This window comes from Moschus berezovskii, chromosome 20 (assembly GCF_049115385.1).
Source record: "Moschus berezovskii isolate FMDL1 chromosome 20, NW_MosBer_1.0, whole genome shotgun sequence".
Classification (NCBI taxonomy): domain Eukaryota; kingdom Metazoa; phylum Chordata; class Mammalia; order Artiodactyla; family Moschidae; genus Moschus; species Moschus berezovskii.
This window is the reverse complement of record NC_142479.1, coordinates 23,973,164-23,992,241: the sequence shown is the minus strand read 5'-3', so window position 1 is coordinate 23,992,241 and position 19,078 is coordinate 23,973,164. Positions and strand designations below refer to the sequence as shown.

Genomic DNA, 19,078 nt, shown 5'->3' with positions numbered 1-19,078 from the left:
TTTTTGTACTAAGTTAGTAGAGTACTTACCCCACTCCAGTACTCTTGCCTGTAAAATCCCATGGGTGGAGGAGCCTGGTGGGCTGCAGTCCATGGGGTCGCTAAGAGTCGGACACGACTGAGTGACTTTACTTTCACTTTTCACTTCCATGCATTGGAGAAGGAAATGGCAGCCCACTCCAGTGTTCTTGCCTGGAGACTCCCAGGGATGGGGGAGCCTGGTGGGCTGCCATCTATAGGGTCGCACAGAGTCGGACATGACTGAAGTGACTTAGTGGCAGCAGTAGAGTACTTAAGCCATTCCATACTTTGTTCCCTTTTACCATAAATCTGTGAATTTTGGGGAGTGGGAGTGGGGAGGAGATTAAGTCTCCTGTATAATATATTACAAGTCATCAAGCATTATTTTCTATGGAAATTTGGAAATCTGTGTGTGCAATTCTAGTCTCTCTTCTGCCACATCTGGCGGAAATTTAACAAGAGAGTTTTTTCTGATGAAAATCTTGAGCTTGTGATTTAAATTTGCGTGTTGAATAAATCTCAGATTAGAAAATTCACCTGGATATTTCAGAACAATAATTTGAGAGCCAGCAGTGCCATAGGTCTCTTTAGTAGTTAAATTAATGAAAAATTTAGAGTAATACTTGAAAATGTTATGAGGACTAACTTGCCTGTATGCACATGGGGAATGTGAGTCCATCAAAGTTACTGTTTAACACGGGGGTGTAAAGTGTAGCCCAGTCACTGGGGTTCCTGGAATGTGGTGTTAGACTATATGGCTTTTCTTTACCATTTTACACATAGTGTTGTACAGCTCTTTCTCTGTTCCATATGTTTAATATTTATATGGGCTCATTCTTATGTCTGTTAAGTGACAGTGCTTGAATTCTCATAGGACATGTTGGTAACTGGAACTTCCACAATATGTTTTTTATTTTATTTTTTTATTTTTAATTGGAGAATAATTGCTTTACAATGTTCTGTTAGTTTCTGTTGTACCACAGTGTCAATCAGCTATAAGTATACATATATCTACGGGGATATATATATGTGTGTGTGTGTGTGTGTGTATCTCCCCTCTCTCTCGAGTCTTCCTCCCACTCACACATCCCACCCATCTAGGTCATCAAAGGGCACAGAGCACCAAGCTAAGTGCCCTGTGTTGCATAGGAAGTTCCCACTAGCTGTCTCTTTTACACACGGCAGTGCATATGTCACTGCTTTTCTCTCAATTCATCCCACCCTCTTATTCCTTCGCTGTTTTTAGATGCCAGCTATTCTTTAACTTTGAAGATGGTGAAATTTAATTATTATTACTGCGTTTTAGCAGCAGAGTCAGGTTATAAAGGGTTTTACCATGTTCAAATAAAATCTGATTTTATTTTCCTCTTAACATTTGAACAGTCTTTATATTAGTTTTATTTTCAGCTAGGAAGACCAAAGCTTATATGGTACTGTGTGGCCTTTAAAAAAAATGAATCAGAGTTTAAAGAGTTGCATAGTATTAATGATTTGATATGGGACCTCCCAGGTGGCACTAGTGGTAAAGAAACCCACCTGCCAATTCAGGAGACATAAAAGACATGGGTTTGATCCCTGGGTTGAGAAGATCCCCTGGAGGAGGGCACAGCAACCCACTCCAGTATTCTTGCCTGGAGAATCCCATGGACAGAGGAGCCTGGTGGACTACAGTCCATAGGGTCAAAAAGAATCGGACACAATTGAAGTGACTTGGCACACAGTGATTTGATATATAACACAGTTCTTTCTTGTCTTCTGAGAATCTCCAGAAGAAACACTTTGAGAACCAGTGGCAATGTCACTTAATGCTGGGCTAGTATTTCTGATTTTTAGTCTCTTGCCCAACACCTGATGTTTTCCAATCAGAATTCAGCTTCAGAAGGACATAATCATGACTAAGTGAATAGTTTTATATGGCAGGATTGCTCAACCTGCTGAAACTTAATAGTGTTTGGAAATATACAAATTCTTAACACCTGAATATGATAGTTGGAGTTGCATTTGTTAATAAAGACCATTTTAATTCAGCATACGCTCTGATTCACATGCTGTTTTCCTCCTTCAAACCACCCCTTGTAAAAGTACAGCTGTGGGATTTTGGAGGGGAAAGCCATAGGTGAAGACAGCTGGATCATGGACTTGGCCTTTGTGACTTTTTATTTTCATTCTTTCACTACTGAGAAAAGATGAGGCGGGCACATTTCAAAAGAACAGCTGACACTACCCATACCAAGTCAGTGATTACATCAGTCACTCTTAATTCTTTGGTGTTTATGGGTCTTCTTTTCCGTGTATGTGGCAGAGATCCAGTTTGTAGGAGTGGGTAAGAAGTGGGTGAGTATAGATTGGGACCATGCCAGAAAGGGGTCCTCACCCTGTTTCCCCCATTCCCTGTCTTCTCCTTGAGCTGGGCCAGTCTGTAGTTTCTTATTTGGCCGAAGAAGGATGACTTTTAATGCATACAACTGAGTTATACTGTGAACAGTGAGAGCCATGTTGTCTTTAAGCTTGACCATGCTGCTGTTCAGTGCATGCCTGTTTACTGCAGCGTCTAGAGAGTGAGTTAACAGTGCATTTTGGGATTGTGAAGTTGTAGAAATCTTGTTGGTAACATGCTGCTATTGCCTTGGAAGGAGAATCTAACAGATTTTAAAAAAAGTGTTTGATTTGTTCAGTTAATATGTTACTTTTTATACATAAGGAAATGTAAACTTGAAAAAGGTATTTACTGGTTCTGTAGGTGGGACAATCAGCTGGTCTTTTGAACTGTAGAAACTTAAAGTTTTGTTTTATTTTTGTTGATTTTGGGGGTCACTCAGAAGCCATTTAAGGCATAAAGGACTAAGATAAAACTTGCAAGTTATTTGCAGCGAATCAGCATTATTCTGATGTTTGGGTTTTTTTTTTTAACTTTTTATTTTATATTGGAGTATAGCTGATTATCAATGTTGTGATAGTTTCAGGTAGACAGCAAAAGTACTTAGCCATACATATACATGTATCTGTTTTTCCCCAAACTCCCCTCCCATCCTCATAACATTGAGCAGGCATAGTTAGGGAGTTTGGGATAGACATGTATACACTGCTGTATTTAAAATGGATAACCAGGTTCCAATGGGGACCCTGTATTCTGATATTTGGAATGAGGTGGGAGACTTGTCCAGCTTCTATACAGTCTATGGGAAAGAGCAACTCATGCCCAGACATTCCAGTTCACAAAGGCTTCTGTCAGAATTGTTTGGACTGTTTGATTAATTCAGGTGTCTGCCTAAGGAAGAAAATGAAAAGAAGTTGGGTAGTATGTGTCAACAATAACTTCCTCATTTAGGCAGTATCTTAGGGGCTTCCCTCGTAGCTCAGTTGGTAAAGAATTCGCCTCCAATGCAGGAGACCCCAGTTCGATTCCTGGATCGGGAAGATCCACTGGAGAAGGGTTAGGCTACCCACTCCAGTATGCTTGGGCTTCCCTTGTGGCTCAGTTGGTAAAGAATCTGCCTGCAATGCGGGAGACCTGGGTTCGATCTCTGAGTTGGGAAGATCCCCTGGAGAAGGGAAAGGCTACCCCACTCCACTCTTCTGGCCTGGAGGGTTCCATGGACTAAGTCCGTGGGGTGGCAGAGTTGGACACGACTGAGCAACTTTCACTTTCACATGTGGGCATGTGGAAATGTTTTGAACCTTCCATTTTCTGATCATTTTTTCATGGCATCACAGTGCCATTGAGAGATTGGTGTCTTCACATGGTCACAGTTATTTAAATTGGTGTTGGTCAAAGTGCAGGAATGAGTTCTAGTAACATTTTGTTTCTGATGTAATGAGTGAATCATTAAATCAATGGATAGGAATCATGGCTAACTTCTTTTTCATTAATGAAATAGAATATAGTAAAATGTAATTTTGCTCCTAGTTCTTCAAACTTAACAGCCTTATAGTATCTAGGAGCTTGTTAGAAATAGAGAATTGAAGGTCCCACCCAGACCTACCTACCCTGTCGTAATATGCATTAATCATCACTGAAACTAAATCCCAGCATTAATGTTTACAAAACATTGGAAATAGTAAAATTGATTACAAACAAACCCCCCCACATTCATTAAATTATTTCAGTTTGTTGTGCTCAAGTGCGTATGAGCTTATACTTTAGTACATTTATCCCTCAGTATCTGAGGGGAATTGGTTCCCACCCCATACTGAAATCTGTGGATGGTCAAGTTCCTTATATGAAATGGCCTAGTATTTGCATAACCTACACACATCTATACATATACTTAAGTCTTTTCTAAGTTGTAAATAGTTGCTGGTGCATAGCAAGTTTTACCTTTTGGAACTTTCTGGAATTTTTTTTTCTGAATATTTTTGATCTACGGTTGGTTGTGGGTATGGGCCCTCTGGATATGGAGGGCCAACTGCATATTTCCATGGGTCACAGTCAAAACAATTTTGAAATGCATTGTTTTAGATGTGAGTGATGAAATCATTTCTCTGGTTGTGGTCTTATCATTAACTGTGGGAGAGATTTCCTTGCTTTGTATTTGAATCATCTCTAAGTTTTCTAATATCTCTGTCTTCCAACTCACAGTTTCTTCTAATATTAATAGTCTCTTGCTTTTTTTGTCTCTTCTGCATATCTTCTGTACTTCAGTTCTCAGAACTGTACTCAGTGTTGTGCGTCCACTTCACTGGGAGCTTGATGCTAATTAGCATGCATTTTCTTTTTTAATGTTCTTGGCACCAAAGTTGAAGAAGAGAATTACCAAGTTATGCAGTGCTCTTTCTTTCTCAGTTTGTTATGTCTTCCTTCCAAATGTTAGATGTAACAACAGTATTTTGTTCTGGATATAATTAAGTCAGTCTTCTTTCTGTGCAAGTATGCATAGCATGTCTTAAATGCTATGAACAGAATATTAAGAAGAAATATGTGTAACATGGAAGTCTGCCTTTGTATCCCCAGCTATATTTAAAGCAAGCAATTGTGACTTTAGTTTCCTGTATTCCAACCTAGCCCGGTATAGGCCAGATAGAGGAAGCTAACCTCTTCTGTCATTATTAAGAGAAATGCTGATTTCCTGGAATGTGACCCTAAAATGGAAGTAAATCATACCACAGACTTGTATTTAGTGTTAGTTCCTTTGACCAGCAGTATGCAGTACAACTTACTGTAATTAAGCAGCTTAGAAAATACGTACTTTCTGTGGCTCTGAGACAACTGGTGAACAGCAACAATGCTTATCAAATTTTTATTGAGTCCTCATTCACTAGTGTTAAACATTTCGTGTCGCCCAACCACACATGTGTTGCTACTGGTTCCACTCTTCTCCATCCAGTTATTCCATTTAACTTGTACTTTGTTTTAAAGGGCCTCTGAAGTAAATTTTATTTTACATTAGGAACCCTACAGGGGTGCTGCAGAAAAGGGGGAGAAACAGAGCATTTTGAAATCAGTAACCTTATGAAAATGAAGGGACTTGTTACTACACATCCTTCTGTTCAATGGTTATATCAGACTTGTTAGTATTGACAGCAGAATTGCAAACGATTACTAATTTTTTTAGCTATTTTATTCATACTCTTTTACAGTATGATCAACATGTATTTGTTAATGTTAAATGAATTTTCCTCTAATATTTTTTGTGCATTTTCCCCCCTTTTCCACGAAGGCCTTATCTGTTTGGAGCGGGGTGTTTTTCCATAAAAGCTCCATGGTGAGTCTCAGTTCAGTCCCGCATGCCTAATTCATTTGCTGTACTCTCCGAAAGTAACTTGGTTTTGTACTTTGTTTTCAGTTGCATGGCCTGATCACAGATAGATGCACCGAATTCCTGAGTCGTTGGTAGATGTTGGTATTTAAGCTTGAAAAGATTAGTTTTCTTGGTTTCATTTCATTTCTTAAAAATTCACATTAAAATATCATAGAATAATATTTAAAAAAAAAGAAAGGAGAATTCTCTCATAATAATGCTGGTATATAAGACATGGCCAACACCCACATTTAAAGCTTTTAGTATTATAGTGATAGAAGATAGAAGCGCCCTATATGACATGCTGAACTTCTGAAGACATGATTTATTTTGAAATATAAATATATTTAAGTTATACTAAAAATACCCTATAAATTTTTACTGCATTTTATTTGGTACCAAAGGAAAAAGATTCAGTTCTGTTTTGAATAGTTAGGTAGTTAAGGAGCTACATGAGGAAGTTTGGGTTTTACATACAAACTCCTAAGTTCCTAAATAACTTATTATTTTGAGTTATTAGCACCTGCCCACTATAATTCATTTACATTCTTATGTAAGAGTGCATAAAATATAACTTTGTCAGTCTTAGCATGATGATCATAGAAAAGAAACAGTATATTTCATGCTTTTATGTAAAGATGTGCAATAGAATGTATTTAGAGCTAGGTATAATATGTTTAACAAAATAGTTAAGAGTCAGAGCTCCAGAATCAGACTATCTAGGTCTTAAATTCCAGATCACACACTTACTACCTACATGATCTTGGGCAGTTTTCTAAAGCCTGTCTATATCTTGGTTTCCTTATCTCTATTAGAGTTACCAGTAGCACCTACCTTATAGGTTCATTATGAGGATTAAATGAACCAACGTATAAATTACTTAGAACAGTGCCTGTTCTAATAAGAGCTTAATAAGAGCTCAGTAAGTGTTACCTGCCATGCTATGATTTCTTTTCTGGTTTAAGGGGGAAATTCCATTTTTGAGAAGAAGCTTCTTTAAGTTAGATCATGGTTTTGTTGTTTTGTTTCGGTTCTAGGAGTAAGTACGCCCAAGAGACATTTTGGTTAATGTAGTTTATATCAATTTTATAAATTTAGTCAGAATACATGTATGTGCAGTTCTCATAACTGCTTCTGAGACTTGTTTATACTGTCTTATGGTTCTAGGGAAAAGTCTTACAGTCTTTTTTCCTCTTGGACAAAAAGAAACTTCAATAATTTGACACAAACTAATTTCAGTGTTCATACGCTAATAGGAACATCTGAAAATTTCATTATTGTATTAGAGTAGGGTGATAAATCATCGTAAAGATTTCCTCTTTAAAATGCAGTATCAAAATTAGTACACAGATTGTGAAACTGTGATAAGCAAATTCAGGATATACATGAGTGAAAATTTCCTGAGAGTCAATCTTCATTCTTTGCGTTAACTAGATTTTCTTCCAGAAACAAATAAGATACATGGATCTTACTGAGGAGCTTGTAGCAAACAGTGGAGTTTTAAATGCCAGATTCAACATATGACAAGATTTCTTTGTAGACTCAATTTAGAATTGAATTCCATCTCCGGATAAATTTCTCATTTTAAGTACAAAGAAAAGAGTTTTATATGTTAATAAAGTTTGAAGTTTTAGCGTAGACGTAAAGATGGAATGACAAATGTTGTATGTGAAATAAGAAAAGCCCATGCCTTCAACAGCTTATGTGCTCCTCAAATTTAAGCAAAAGCACTTGTCAACCAGAAATGATTTGAGGTTGAAACAAGATTAAAAGAGCCAGATTAAAGAAAGGGATATATGAAATATAGTAGACTTTTAAATCATTGCCTGTCTTTTAGAAGACTGCTTTGTGGTTTGTTTGATGCCATCGTTAGCTAGCAAGAAACTCGTTTTTAGTCACTTGTACTAGCCTAAAAGATCCTCCTTTAAAATACGTCTCTTTACTGGTGATGCATGTTTTTCCCATTAAGATGTTAATGAAACCTCAAATTAAGGCAGCAAAATGAATATAAATTTGACAACTTCTTCCATGTTGTTTATAAAAAGCTTCTTTGTTTTAAGAATTTTTACTATTTTTCCATGTTGTTTAGCATTCAACCTGAGAATATTTTTATATACTGTTTTGGAATAAATATTATGTTAAATAAAATTATTTCTTTATTTCATCAAGTTTTCAGGACTTTCAGTATTTTTGTATTTCGGAAGAATATGAAACTTTTATAGTTCCTTTTAAAATGTTATATAAATTTCATACAAATTTTTTTATTATTTTTCAGTTGAAACATTTATATTTAGCTGAGATTTTGTTTTTGATCGATCTCAATTTCTGCTAATTTCTCCATTCTTTGATAAACTGTTTTAATTGTTTAAATGCATGCGGCTTCAGATGAGTCAGTTTATAATAATTTCTTTTCCTTTGACAACCAGATAAGCTTGTTGGAAAGTTAATTATGCAAACCAACTTCAACACTTTAGCCATTTTATACATTCTGAAGATTATGTATTTTCTAGGATTTTGGAATTTAAATGATGGTATAATGATGTAGAAGAATCACACACATGATATACTTTTTAAATGCAGAAAATTTAAGAGAAATACATTGAAATTTTAAAAATGAATTTTGCTTTCAATATTACAAATAAGTAACAAGTTGTTATGGAGTTCCTAATCTGCATCTAGTAAACTTTCCCAGTTTTTTAATTTCTTAGTGAAAGAAAAAAATATATGCACAACAGTGTAGACAAAAGGTAGTTCATTTGAATATATCTTTATAGTAGATAAGGTTAATTTTAAAGAAGAGTTAAAATTTACGTATCAAATTATATTTAAAGTTTTAATTAGTGCCAAGTTTTCAATCTGTTTATAAATAGTTAATTTAAACTAATCTAGTTATTCTGACACTATTGAAAAAAATATAAATTCATTTTCAGAAGGAAAGATTCATATGGAGAGGAGAATCTTATTTGCCAGTTTCAAAGAAAATCTCTTAGATCTTTAAAAAGAATTTGTGATAGGATACTTTTAGATACCTGGTTAGTATCTTTTTAAAAAAGAAAGTACTATCATTTTCCTTCTTAGTTTTTATTTTTGAAAATAAAGCTGAGAATGAGGGAAACTTCTAAATTCCTTTTGAAAGCCTAATCACATTGAGGAATATAAAGAAAAGCTTTTTCTCTTTAACACAAGATATAACACCACTTGTAATTCTTATATAAATATTGTCTAAGATTTGAACTGAAGTATTGACTGTACCCATGTGATTTAGGGAATGAAAGAAACGGTGCTTCTATCTTAGCTTAGCCCTTTTCCATGCTTGTGTCCTAAACAAGGCCCCAGACCTCATTGTTGCTTTTCATGCCATCCACAGATTCACCACTTATATCCTATTTTATAGAACTTAGAAAATTATCCAGATGCACATAATTTTGCTATAATTTTAAAGCCTATATCATTAGAGTCTTGCTTTTTTTTTTTTTTGGTCTCTCTGTGGTTAGAGTGTGGAGGAAAAAACAAGCAGAGAAATTTAATATGTTTATCTGACTGAATTACATAATACAGAAGGAGCCAATGGGTAACTTCAATAGTCCTCGTAAATATTTTTAAAGATGTCATCATGTTAATGTCCCTAGAACATCTGATGGCATTAAAGATGATTCTTATTCTATGGTTAGATGGTTAAGTCTCCCAGAAGAAATGACGAAATGTTAAAATCCTGAGTTTCAGTTTAGCACCTTATTTGTTGTTGTTTTTTTATCATATATTTATATTACTTTTGATTATGTTGTCTTTTGTATTAAGTTTTGTAAATGTGATGTTTTCTGATATGGTGAAGGTTGAATTCATTCTGTAGTCCATTATGTCTTGCTCACAAGTGAAGGCAAATTTTTCTTTTAATTTTTGACCTTGGGATTATTTATGGCACAGGAGAGTATAGTACAGGAGCTGTTAATGGATAGGAGTCCGCCAGCTCTATCAGTATGTTTTGTATTCATCTGTAACGATGACACAATTGAATTTCTGGACCCCCATATACACATAATTTTTTTTTTCTATCAACTACTACTTGAGTAAATTAGTTAAACAGTGAGAGGCATTTGTTTTAAACTTGCAAATGTCTTAGAATTTTTAAAGTCTCTTTGAGAAGATAAAGGGAGATAAATATTAAGAAGAAGAAAGAAAAGAAAGCTAGTATTGGAGTGCTTTTCCAAAATGGTTGGAACACCAATCTATAAATAAGCATCAGTTACAAGGCTAGTTCTTTTCTCTTTTGTTCTTTTCATATATGTATCATTTTTCAATATTTTATCTTTCTGCCAACAAAAGGTGATTTTGCAATAGAAATATTCTGGGTCACTGGGAAAAGTTAAATTCTGCTTCCACCCAGTAGTCCACCTGGTCTTGGTCATTTAAAATTTTAGGATAAAGGGGAAATGGAATCAATATTAAATTTTCTTCCTTTGGTTACTTCATATAGAAAATACTTTATTAATAATAATATTTTCTTTAGATTATGTCTCTTTTCTATTTTTCTGAAAATCTTGTACACATATACTGCACATATTTAAAATGTCTCTTTTGCTTAAATACCATAGTCATTCCAAAGGTAGACTGATGATGGAACTACCTTGTTCTGACTGCGTTCACCAAATATGCTCAGTACCCAGTACATGGCATTGTGTCATGCAGAAGGTGGAAAGTTATTTTCAGGGATAAAAGCGTTTAATATTAAACACAAACTTTTACTAATGTGATTTATGAAGGCCCTATCAGAAGAATAAGAAGAAATGATGAAATATAAGGATAAAAATGATATTTTTTTTCATAATTTTAAGAATGTTTTTAACATAAGGTACTTATTCTCTGCAGGAAATAATGACTTTATATAAAATGAAACTGTATTGATGCACTTTAGTCATGTGTTCAGAAACTGAGTTATGTATAACATTAAAGAAGTCTGAGACTTCAGCTTTTGACATTGAATAACTAGACTGTAAGCCAGTAAACATACAAAATATATATTTGCTTGACTAAAGACTAAATTGATTATATTACAAAGCTAGCCAACTGGTGAAGTGGCATGCTACTTGTTTTCTGTCTTGTTGCTTCAGTTCAGTTCAGTTCAGTTGCTTAGTCGTGTCCAACTCTTTGCGACCCCATGGACTGCAGCACGCCAGGCTTCACTGTCCATCACCAACTCCTGGAGTTTACTCTAACTCATATCCATTGAGTCGGTGATGCCATCCAGCCATCTCATCCTCTGTCATCCCCTTTTCCTCCCACCTTCAATCTTTCCCAGCACTGTCAGGGTGTTTTCAAATGAGGCAGTTCTTCACATCGGGCCAAAGTATTGGAGTGTCAGCTTCAGTCTTGTTGCTTACCACATGATTTAAACAACAAAAATAAAAATAACTTTCAGGAATTTGCAAAGAACTTTAAATTTGTACATTTTGTACTGTCATTGCTCCTTAATGGTGATTCTAGTAAAAAATAAGTCATACAGTTGAACCACCTTTCAAAAAAAATTCTGGAATTTTTCCCCCCGTCTCTCCTCAGTCTTCCAGCCTCCATAAACTAACCAATGGAAGTTAAAAGATGTTATTAATAGTTACAGGAGCTTACAGCTCCCTGATAGCAGCTCAATAACAGAAACAAGGGCTCAGTGGTAAAGAATCCACCTGCCAATGCAGGAGACAGAGGAGACATGGGTTTGATCCCTGGGTTAGGAAGATCCCCTGGAGGAGAAAGTGGCAAACCACCCCAGTATTCTTGCTGGGAAAATCCAAGTCCATGGAGTTGCAAAGAATCGGACATGACTGAGCACACACACAATGGAAATAAAGACTACGAAGGAACCTTACAAATAGCTGAGAAATGAAGAGAAGCGAAAGGGAAAGAAATACCAAACTGAATCTAGAACTCCAGAGAATAGCAAGGAGAGACAAGAAAGCCTTAAGTGAACAGTGCAAAGACATAGAGGAAAATAATAGAATAGAAAGGACTAGAGATTGCTTCAAGAAAATCGAAGATACCAAAGGAACATATCATGCAAAGATGAGCACAATAAAAAACAGAAACAGTAAGATCTAACAGAAGCAGAAGAGATGGCAGGGAGGGGTACACAGAAGAACTGTACAAATGACCGGGATAACCATGATGGTGTGGTCACTCACATCCTAAAGTGTAATGTCAGGTGGGCCTTAGGAAGCTTTACTATGAACAAAGCTGGTGGAGATGATGGAATTCCCGCTGAACTATTTAAAATCCTAAAAGATGTTGCTGTTAAAGTGCTGCACTCAACATACTAGAAAATTTGGAAAATTCAGCAGTGGCCACAGGTCTGGAAGAAGGTCAGTTTTCATTCCAGTTCCAAAGAAGGGCAATGCCAAAGAATGTTCAAACTACCATACAGTTGCGCTCATTTCACGTGCTAGCAAGGTAATGCTCAAAATCCTTCAAGCCAGGCCTCTACAGTATGTGAACCAAGAACTTCCAGATGTGTAAGCTGGATTTAGGAAAGGCAGAGGAACCATATATCAAATTGCGAACATCCGTTGGATCATAGAAAAAGCAAGAGAGTTCCAGAGAAACATCTACTTCTTCATTGACTACATGAAAGCCTTTGAGTGTGTGGATCACAACAAACTGTGGAAAATTCTTAAAGAGTTGGGAATACCAAACCACCTTACCTGCCTCCTGAAAGACCTGTATGCAGGTCAAGAAGCAACAGTTAGAACTGGCTGGTTCAAAATTGGAAAAGTACATCAAAGCTGTATACTATCACCTTGCTTATTTAACTTATATGCACATTAAGTACATCATGCAAAATGCCAGGCTGGATAAATCACAAACTGGAATCAAGATTGCTGGGAGAAATGTCAACAGCCTTTAATATGCAGATGGTACTACCTGATGGCAGAAAGTGAAGAGGAACTAAAGCACTCAGGAACTCAGTGCTTCTTGATGAGGGTGAAAGAGGAGAGTGAAAAATTTGGCTTAAAACTCAGCTTTCAAAAAACTAAGATCAGAGCATTCAGTCCCATCAATTCATGGCAAATAGATGGGAAAAAAGTGGAAGCAGTGACAGATTTCATTTTTTGGGGCTCCAAAATCACTGCAGGTGGTGACTGCAGCCATGAAATTAAAAGATACTTGTTGCTTGGAGGAAAAACTATGACAAACCTAGGCAGAGTATTAAAAAGCAGAGGCATCACTTTGCTGACAAACATCCATGTTGTTAAAGTTATGGTTTTTCCAGTAATCATGTACAGATATGAGAGTTAGACCATAAAGAAGGCCGAGCACTGAAGAATTGATGCTTTCAAATTGTGGTGCTGGAGGAGACACTTGAGATTGCAGGGAGATCAGTCCAGTCAGTCCTAAAGGAAATCAACCCTGAATGTTCATTGGAAGGACTTGATGCTGAAGCTCCAGTATTTTGGCTACCTGATGTGAAGAGCCAACTCATTGGGAAAGATCCTATGCTGGGAAACATTGAAGGCTAACAGAGAAGAGGGTGGCAGACCATGAGGTGGTTATATAGTATCACCAACTCAGTGGACATGAGTTTGAGCAAACTCCAGGAGATAGTGAAGGACAGAGAAGCCTGGTGTGCTGCAGTCAGTGGGATCCCAAAGAGTTGGGCATGACCGAGCGACTGAACAACACCAACATTGCAGCTGTGGCAAACGCAGCAGAGATATGAAATTGTTGGCAGAAACATTCATTTTATCACAGAATCTTGACACACACACAAAGCTATTATTTTATGCCCTGTCAGTGGAAGTCTTCATTGTTTTAGGCATGGATGTGATTTTTATGGGTAATAACTTGGAGTGTTTAGAAAATGTTAATGTTGAAAAGAAGAGGCCTTGTCATATATGACAAGGTGCATCATATGGATTTTGTCAAAGGCAGACACCAAAAGGACCAAGCAGAGTGGCTTCTGATCCAGACATTTTGCTTTCCCTGCCAGGAAGACATCAAAACAGAGGGCTCAGGAAATCAGATATGTGAGAGACTATTTCATGTGTCATAACACCTGGAAACTGAGATTACCAAACTGAAGTCTGATCTTTTAAAAACTTAGTTGAAGACTGTGTGCTATATAGGAGATAGTTAGCATTAAGAACTAAGATATGGGAAGGCACTGCCCTGAGTGGTTTCTGCACGTTTCAAAATCAGTGGTTCTGAAACCTGAGTGGTTGCCAGAATCTCCTGGAGGGTTTGTTAAAAAACAGATTGTCAGAGTGGGGAATGGCTTGAAGGTTATTTGCATGTCTAAGAACTTCTCAGTGCCAGCGTCCACACTTTGAGAACACATGTAATATGGTAATCCTTAAAATAGTCCTACGAGGTAGGCATTATGATCTTTCTATTTTATATATTAGTTGTGTGAGCTCTGAGAGGTTAAGTAACTTAAGCGAAATTCACACAGGTGCTTTTGCACCTGGGATTCAGATTTATGTTTTTACCTGACCCCCCAAACCCAATCTTTCTCCATCTAACCTTACTTAATTAAAAGACAAAAGAGATAAAGGATACTTAACAAAGGAAAGTAGAAATAATGTCATTTGACATTGGAGACTGTCTAGCAGAGTTTATCTAAGGTTCCTGGCGAAATTGCTAAGGAACTTTGGGGGGCAGACTTTGACGTAGAGAAGAGATACAGGATTGAAAGAAGACAATAGGTTGTTATCAGAAGTTGATTGTACTAGAAGCTGGAAGCTGATTTGGGGAAAGCAAAGAGAGAAGCTTGTATATTTTTATGGTAGTTACGTGAAGTAGCAGAAGTTACTTATTGCATTCTTAAACATTAGAAGAAACAGAACAAAAATAGACCTATCATTTTCACAAATCCACAAAGAAAAAGTAAGAAATAGGAAGATTAGTGATTGTAATTGCATCAGATCGTTAGGTCTCCTTTCCAGACATTGTCTAACCACACATCGCATGCGGCTGCAAGTGTTGTCAGGGTTCCATTCCGTTTCATCTCCTGGTTTCATCCATGCTGTCTCCATTCAACTGTATTGTCAGTCTCACGTCTCATATTTCATATGAAATGATAAGCTATTCTATTATTATGAGAGGTTTATGCTGGTTTAATTGTTCCACTTTGAAATATCCAGGGAAATACTATCCACTTCAAATAAGTTGACTTGGGATTTTGGCAGCACATTCTTCAAAAAGAAGTCAGTTCTTCTTGGTCTTATAAGTTGCTATTCTGATAATACCCTGAAACTTTGAACTAGTTTTGCTGCCAATCACAGTCTCACAACCTCGTTCTACTTAAGGCAAAATGCATGTCTACATGGGTTAGAATTTTAAGGGAAATATGTCATTATCTTGAGGACTGTGATTTCATCTTGGTAATTTTTTTTCTATCATTTTATCTTTTAAGCAAAGTTAAACCACCTCCACAAATTTCACCAAGCAAATCAATGGGCGGAGAATTTTGTGTGGCAGCAACGTTTGGGACATCCCGATCGTGGTTTGCAAATAATGCAGGTCTGAAAAGAGAAAAAGGTATGTGTTTTTACTGAAGTTAAACTTCCATATGTAATTTGGGTTTCTTGAAGAAAACTCATAGCAGTTCTCTTTGAATAAGCTTCAGCCCAATAGTAGAATTTTACCCCACTCAGCATTGTCTTTCCTCAACTACTCAAGTCTCGTCAACAGGAAAGGCTGTCCTCTCACTATAAATGTGAAATAAATTGCCCGCTGAGTGTTTTTATTTTGTTTTGCTGGTGACAATATACAGGTGCTCTCAAACTTGTCAGTCTCATATCGTTATATGTAGCTTTTACATTCTTCTCAAACGATTTTCATGCCATTGTCTATGAAGTGTGGAGAGGAAAAATGCTGTTATCCATATTTTAGAGATGAAGAATTTGAGTTTAGTGAGATTAAGTAATTTAGCTGAAAATGCTATTTAGTAGGCAATGGTATCAGTTTGAATCCAGATTTTCTGATACATCTCTAAGAATAATCAACAACAGCTCTGCCATGTTATAAATTAAGATATAAAAAAAGGCTCCCACTCAGAAATAAGAATCATCTTTTATGGTAACCAGTGTCCCTTTGAACTTATATAGTGTTGTTGTTTTTTTAAATCCCTTCTTTGACCACCAGAATCAGCTTACAGAAATACTGTATATGATCCCTTATTGTTCTTGTGTAGAAAAGAGTGCCTACTTTCCTGGACCAAGTGTTTCATTTTGAACGTTAAAAATTTCCTCTTATTATTGTGATCCTATCGAAGTAGGTCAGAAACTGAATTGTTAGCGAAGCCCTCTTCTGATGAGTTCCACAGGCTGTATTGTTCTTGGCAACATGGCTCTCCTTGACGCTTAATACTGGCAGTCAGACATCAGCTCTTTCCCTCGTTATCACCTTTCAGTGGCCCTTTCCTTGGAAATAGGATCCTAGGCACGGCAGACTCTGTACCCAAGTGGGAGAGGATACAGTGGAGTAGGCAAGCCTTCCAGTTTCTTATCCCATCTTTATTTTTTTTGTTACCTCCTTTGCTTTAATGATGCTATCGAAATGACTTTTTGTTACTAGTTAAAACCGTCTGTGAGGCTCCATTTCAAATGCTTCTCCCTTCTGTTCTAATTACCCTTTTAACTTGCTGCTCCTTTGTGTCCCACTGACTGGTCATTAGCCATGTTCTCCAATCAGCTGTAATTGAGTCCTTTGGCAGAGAGATAAGGTGACCCACCCAGCACTCATGAGGGGTTTTATGTGCTCCTAGTTTTACTGTAAAACCCAAGATAGAGAACTAAACCTGTCTGGGTAATGAGGACATGTGTACTTGTTATAAAGTCATTTGATTAGATCCATATTCAGCACCTGACCTCAAAGCATGACTGCTCTTCATTTACTGTGGGGGCCAGTGAGCCCACTGAGAGGAATGAAGGACGAAGCTTTGGGGGAGGGGGATTTTCTCCTGTTTTTCATTTGTTTGTTTGTTTTAATCCAGAAATTTAAAGGAGAAGCTTTTCTGAGAGGGAGTATGTGAGAAGCTAGGCTGATTTAGGCAGACAGAGTCTCTCATGCAGTTGAGTTGGTACCTCTGATGTAACTAAATCTTAGTCCTTACAGGGTTCCTATTCTGTCAGTCCTTCTCTCTCTCACCTGGTATTCATTTTGCGTGTTGTGGGACATATTGCTACACTGTAGGCAAATGCAAAAGATTGTATAATATTGTTTCAGCATGCTAGAATTTTAAATTTGTGTCATTCTTGAAATAAATTGCTTAAAGATTTAAAAATATTTTGATAGCAAAGACCTTTTCATGTTCATTGTTGTTGTTGTTTAGTCGCTAAGTCATATCCAACTCTTTGAGACTCCATGGACTATGTAGCCCACCAGGCTTCTCTGTCCATGGGATTTGCCAGGCAAGAATACTGGAGTGGATTGCCATTTCCACCTCCAGGGGATCTTTCCGACCCAGGTATCGAACCTGTATCTCCTTCATCTCTTGCATTGCAGACATATTCTTTACCTGCTGAGTCATCGAAGAAACCCTTCATATTTATTAGCATCTACTTATAAGAGATAACCTTTAGACAAGGAGTGGGCACCATGTGAAAACGTTTCTGCCTTCTTATTTTCGCAGCCAGCCTCAGGAACAGATTGAAGGGTCAGTAACTTGTAAAAATGAAGCTCTTCTCCTTTTATGCCATTATCACATATCCAGCATTTGTTTTTCTGTTTGTAGATCAGTCCAAACAAGTTGTAGTTGAATCCCTCTACATTATTAGCTGCTATGGGACCTTAGTGGAGCACGTGATGGAGCCACGACCACTAAGCACCGCCCCCAAGATCAGTGATGACACCCCACTAGAAATGATGACATCTCCTCGAGCCAGCTGGACTCTGGTTAGGTAGTATCTCTTTTTGTTTTTTATTTAAAAAACTCAACTTTGTTGAGGTATAAAGTATTAAAAGTGTACAATTTGATAAGGTTTGACATATGTATACAGCTGTGAAACATCACCATGATTAACATTATAAATACACTGTTGTTTAGTTGCTAAGTCGTGTCTGACTGTTTGCAATCCCATGGATGGTAGCCCCGCCAGGCTTCTCTGTCCATGGGATTTCTCAGGCAAGAATACTGAAGTGGGTTGCCATTTCCTTCTCTAGGGGATCTCCTGACTCAGGGATCAAACCTGTGTCTCCCATATCTTCTGCATTGCAAGTGGATTCTTTTACCTCTGTGCCGTCTGTGAAGCCCCACATTATGAATATATCCTCACCTCAGATATTTTCTTATGCCTCTTTGTAATCTTTCCTCTTGCCCCTCTTCATTCCTACTTCACCCTCTGAGCCCAAGGCAACCACTGGCCTGCTGTCTGTCACTGTGGGTCAGTTTATTAATTTCTAGAATTTTATATAAATAGAATCAGAGTGGATACTTTCTTTTGTCTTCTTTCTCCCAGCAAGATTATTTTGATTTATTCCTCTTATTGTCTAGTCAAAGCTATGATTTTTCCAGTAGTCATGTATGTATGTGAGAGTTGGATCATAAGGAAGGCTGAGTACCAAAGAATTGATGCTTTTGAACTGTGGTGTTGGAAAAGACTCTTGAGAGTCCCTTGGACTGCAAGGAGATCAAACTATTCAATCCTAAAGAAAATCAACCCTGAATATTCACTGGGAAGACTAATGCTGAAGCTGAAGCTTCATTACTTTGGCTATCTGATGTGAAGAGTTGACTCATTGGAAAAGACCCTGATTGCTGGGAAAGATGGATGGCAAGAGAAGAAGAGGGTGACTGAGGATGAGATGGTTGGATGGCATCACGGACTCAATGGACATGAGTTTGAGCAAACTCCGGGAGATAGTGAATGGCAGGGTAGCCTGGAGTGCTGCAGTCCATGGGATCGCAAAGAGTTGGATGCAACTGAGTGACTGAACAACAAATACCTCTTGTTGCGTTCTTTGATAATTCATTCCTTTTTTAATTGAGATATAATTTATATGTAATGCGTATAATACAATTCAGTCACTTAAAGTGAATTTTCACTAGGTTGTGCACCCATCACCACAGTCAATATTTTGAGGTTGGTGGGGTCTTCATTGCGGCACGAGGGCTTCTCTTGCTGTGGCACATGGGCTTGGTTGCCCTGCAGCATGCTGGATCTTGATTCCCGAACCCACGTCCCCTGCATTGGAAGATGGATTCTTAACCACTGGACCACCACAATCAGTTTTCATCCCCTCCAAGGAAACCCCATATCTGTTAGCAATCACTCCCCTCCAGCTATTTTCCTTCAACCCTTCAGCCCTAGGCAACACCAATTTACCTTGTGTCTT

The 19,078-nt window shown here is 37.3% G+C and overlaps 1 protein-coding gene across 9 annotated transcripts in view; it reads left to right on the top strand.

Moving 5' to 3' along the window:
* The window catches only part of BCAS3 (BCAS3 microtubule associated cell migration factor), a 600,416-nt gene that overhangs the window by 260,333 nt on the left and 321,005 nt on the right, over positions 1-19,078 (top strand). For 6 of the 9 annotated variants that reach the window (XM_088828643.1, XM_088828641.1, XM_088828642.1 and 3 more), the window contains 2 exons: positions 15,156-15,280; positions 17,478-17,643. In XM_088828643.1, coding sequence (XP_088684769.1) covers positions 15,156-15,280; positions 17,478-17,643 — 291 coding nt within the window. Of the gene's footprint in view, positions 1-5,677; positions 5,723-15,155; positions 15,281-17,477; positions 17,644-19,078 lie in introns of all 9 variants that reach the window. The other 3 variants (XM_055400120.2, XM_088828646.1, XM_055400158.2) reach the window with 1 other exon arrangement.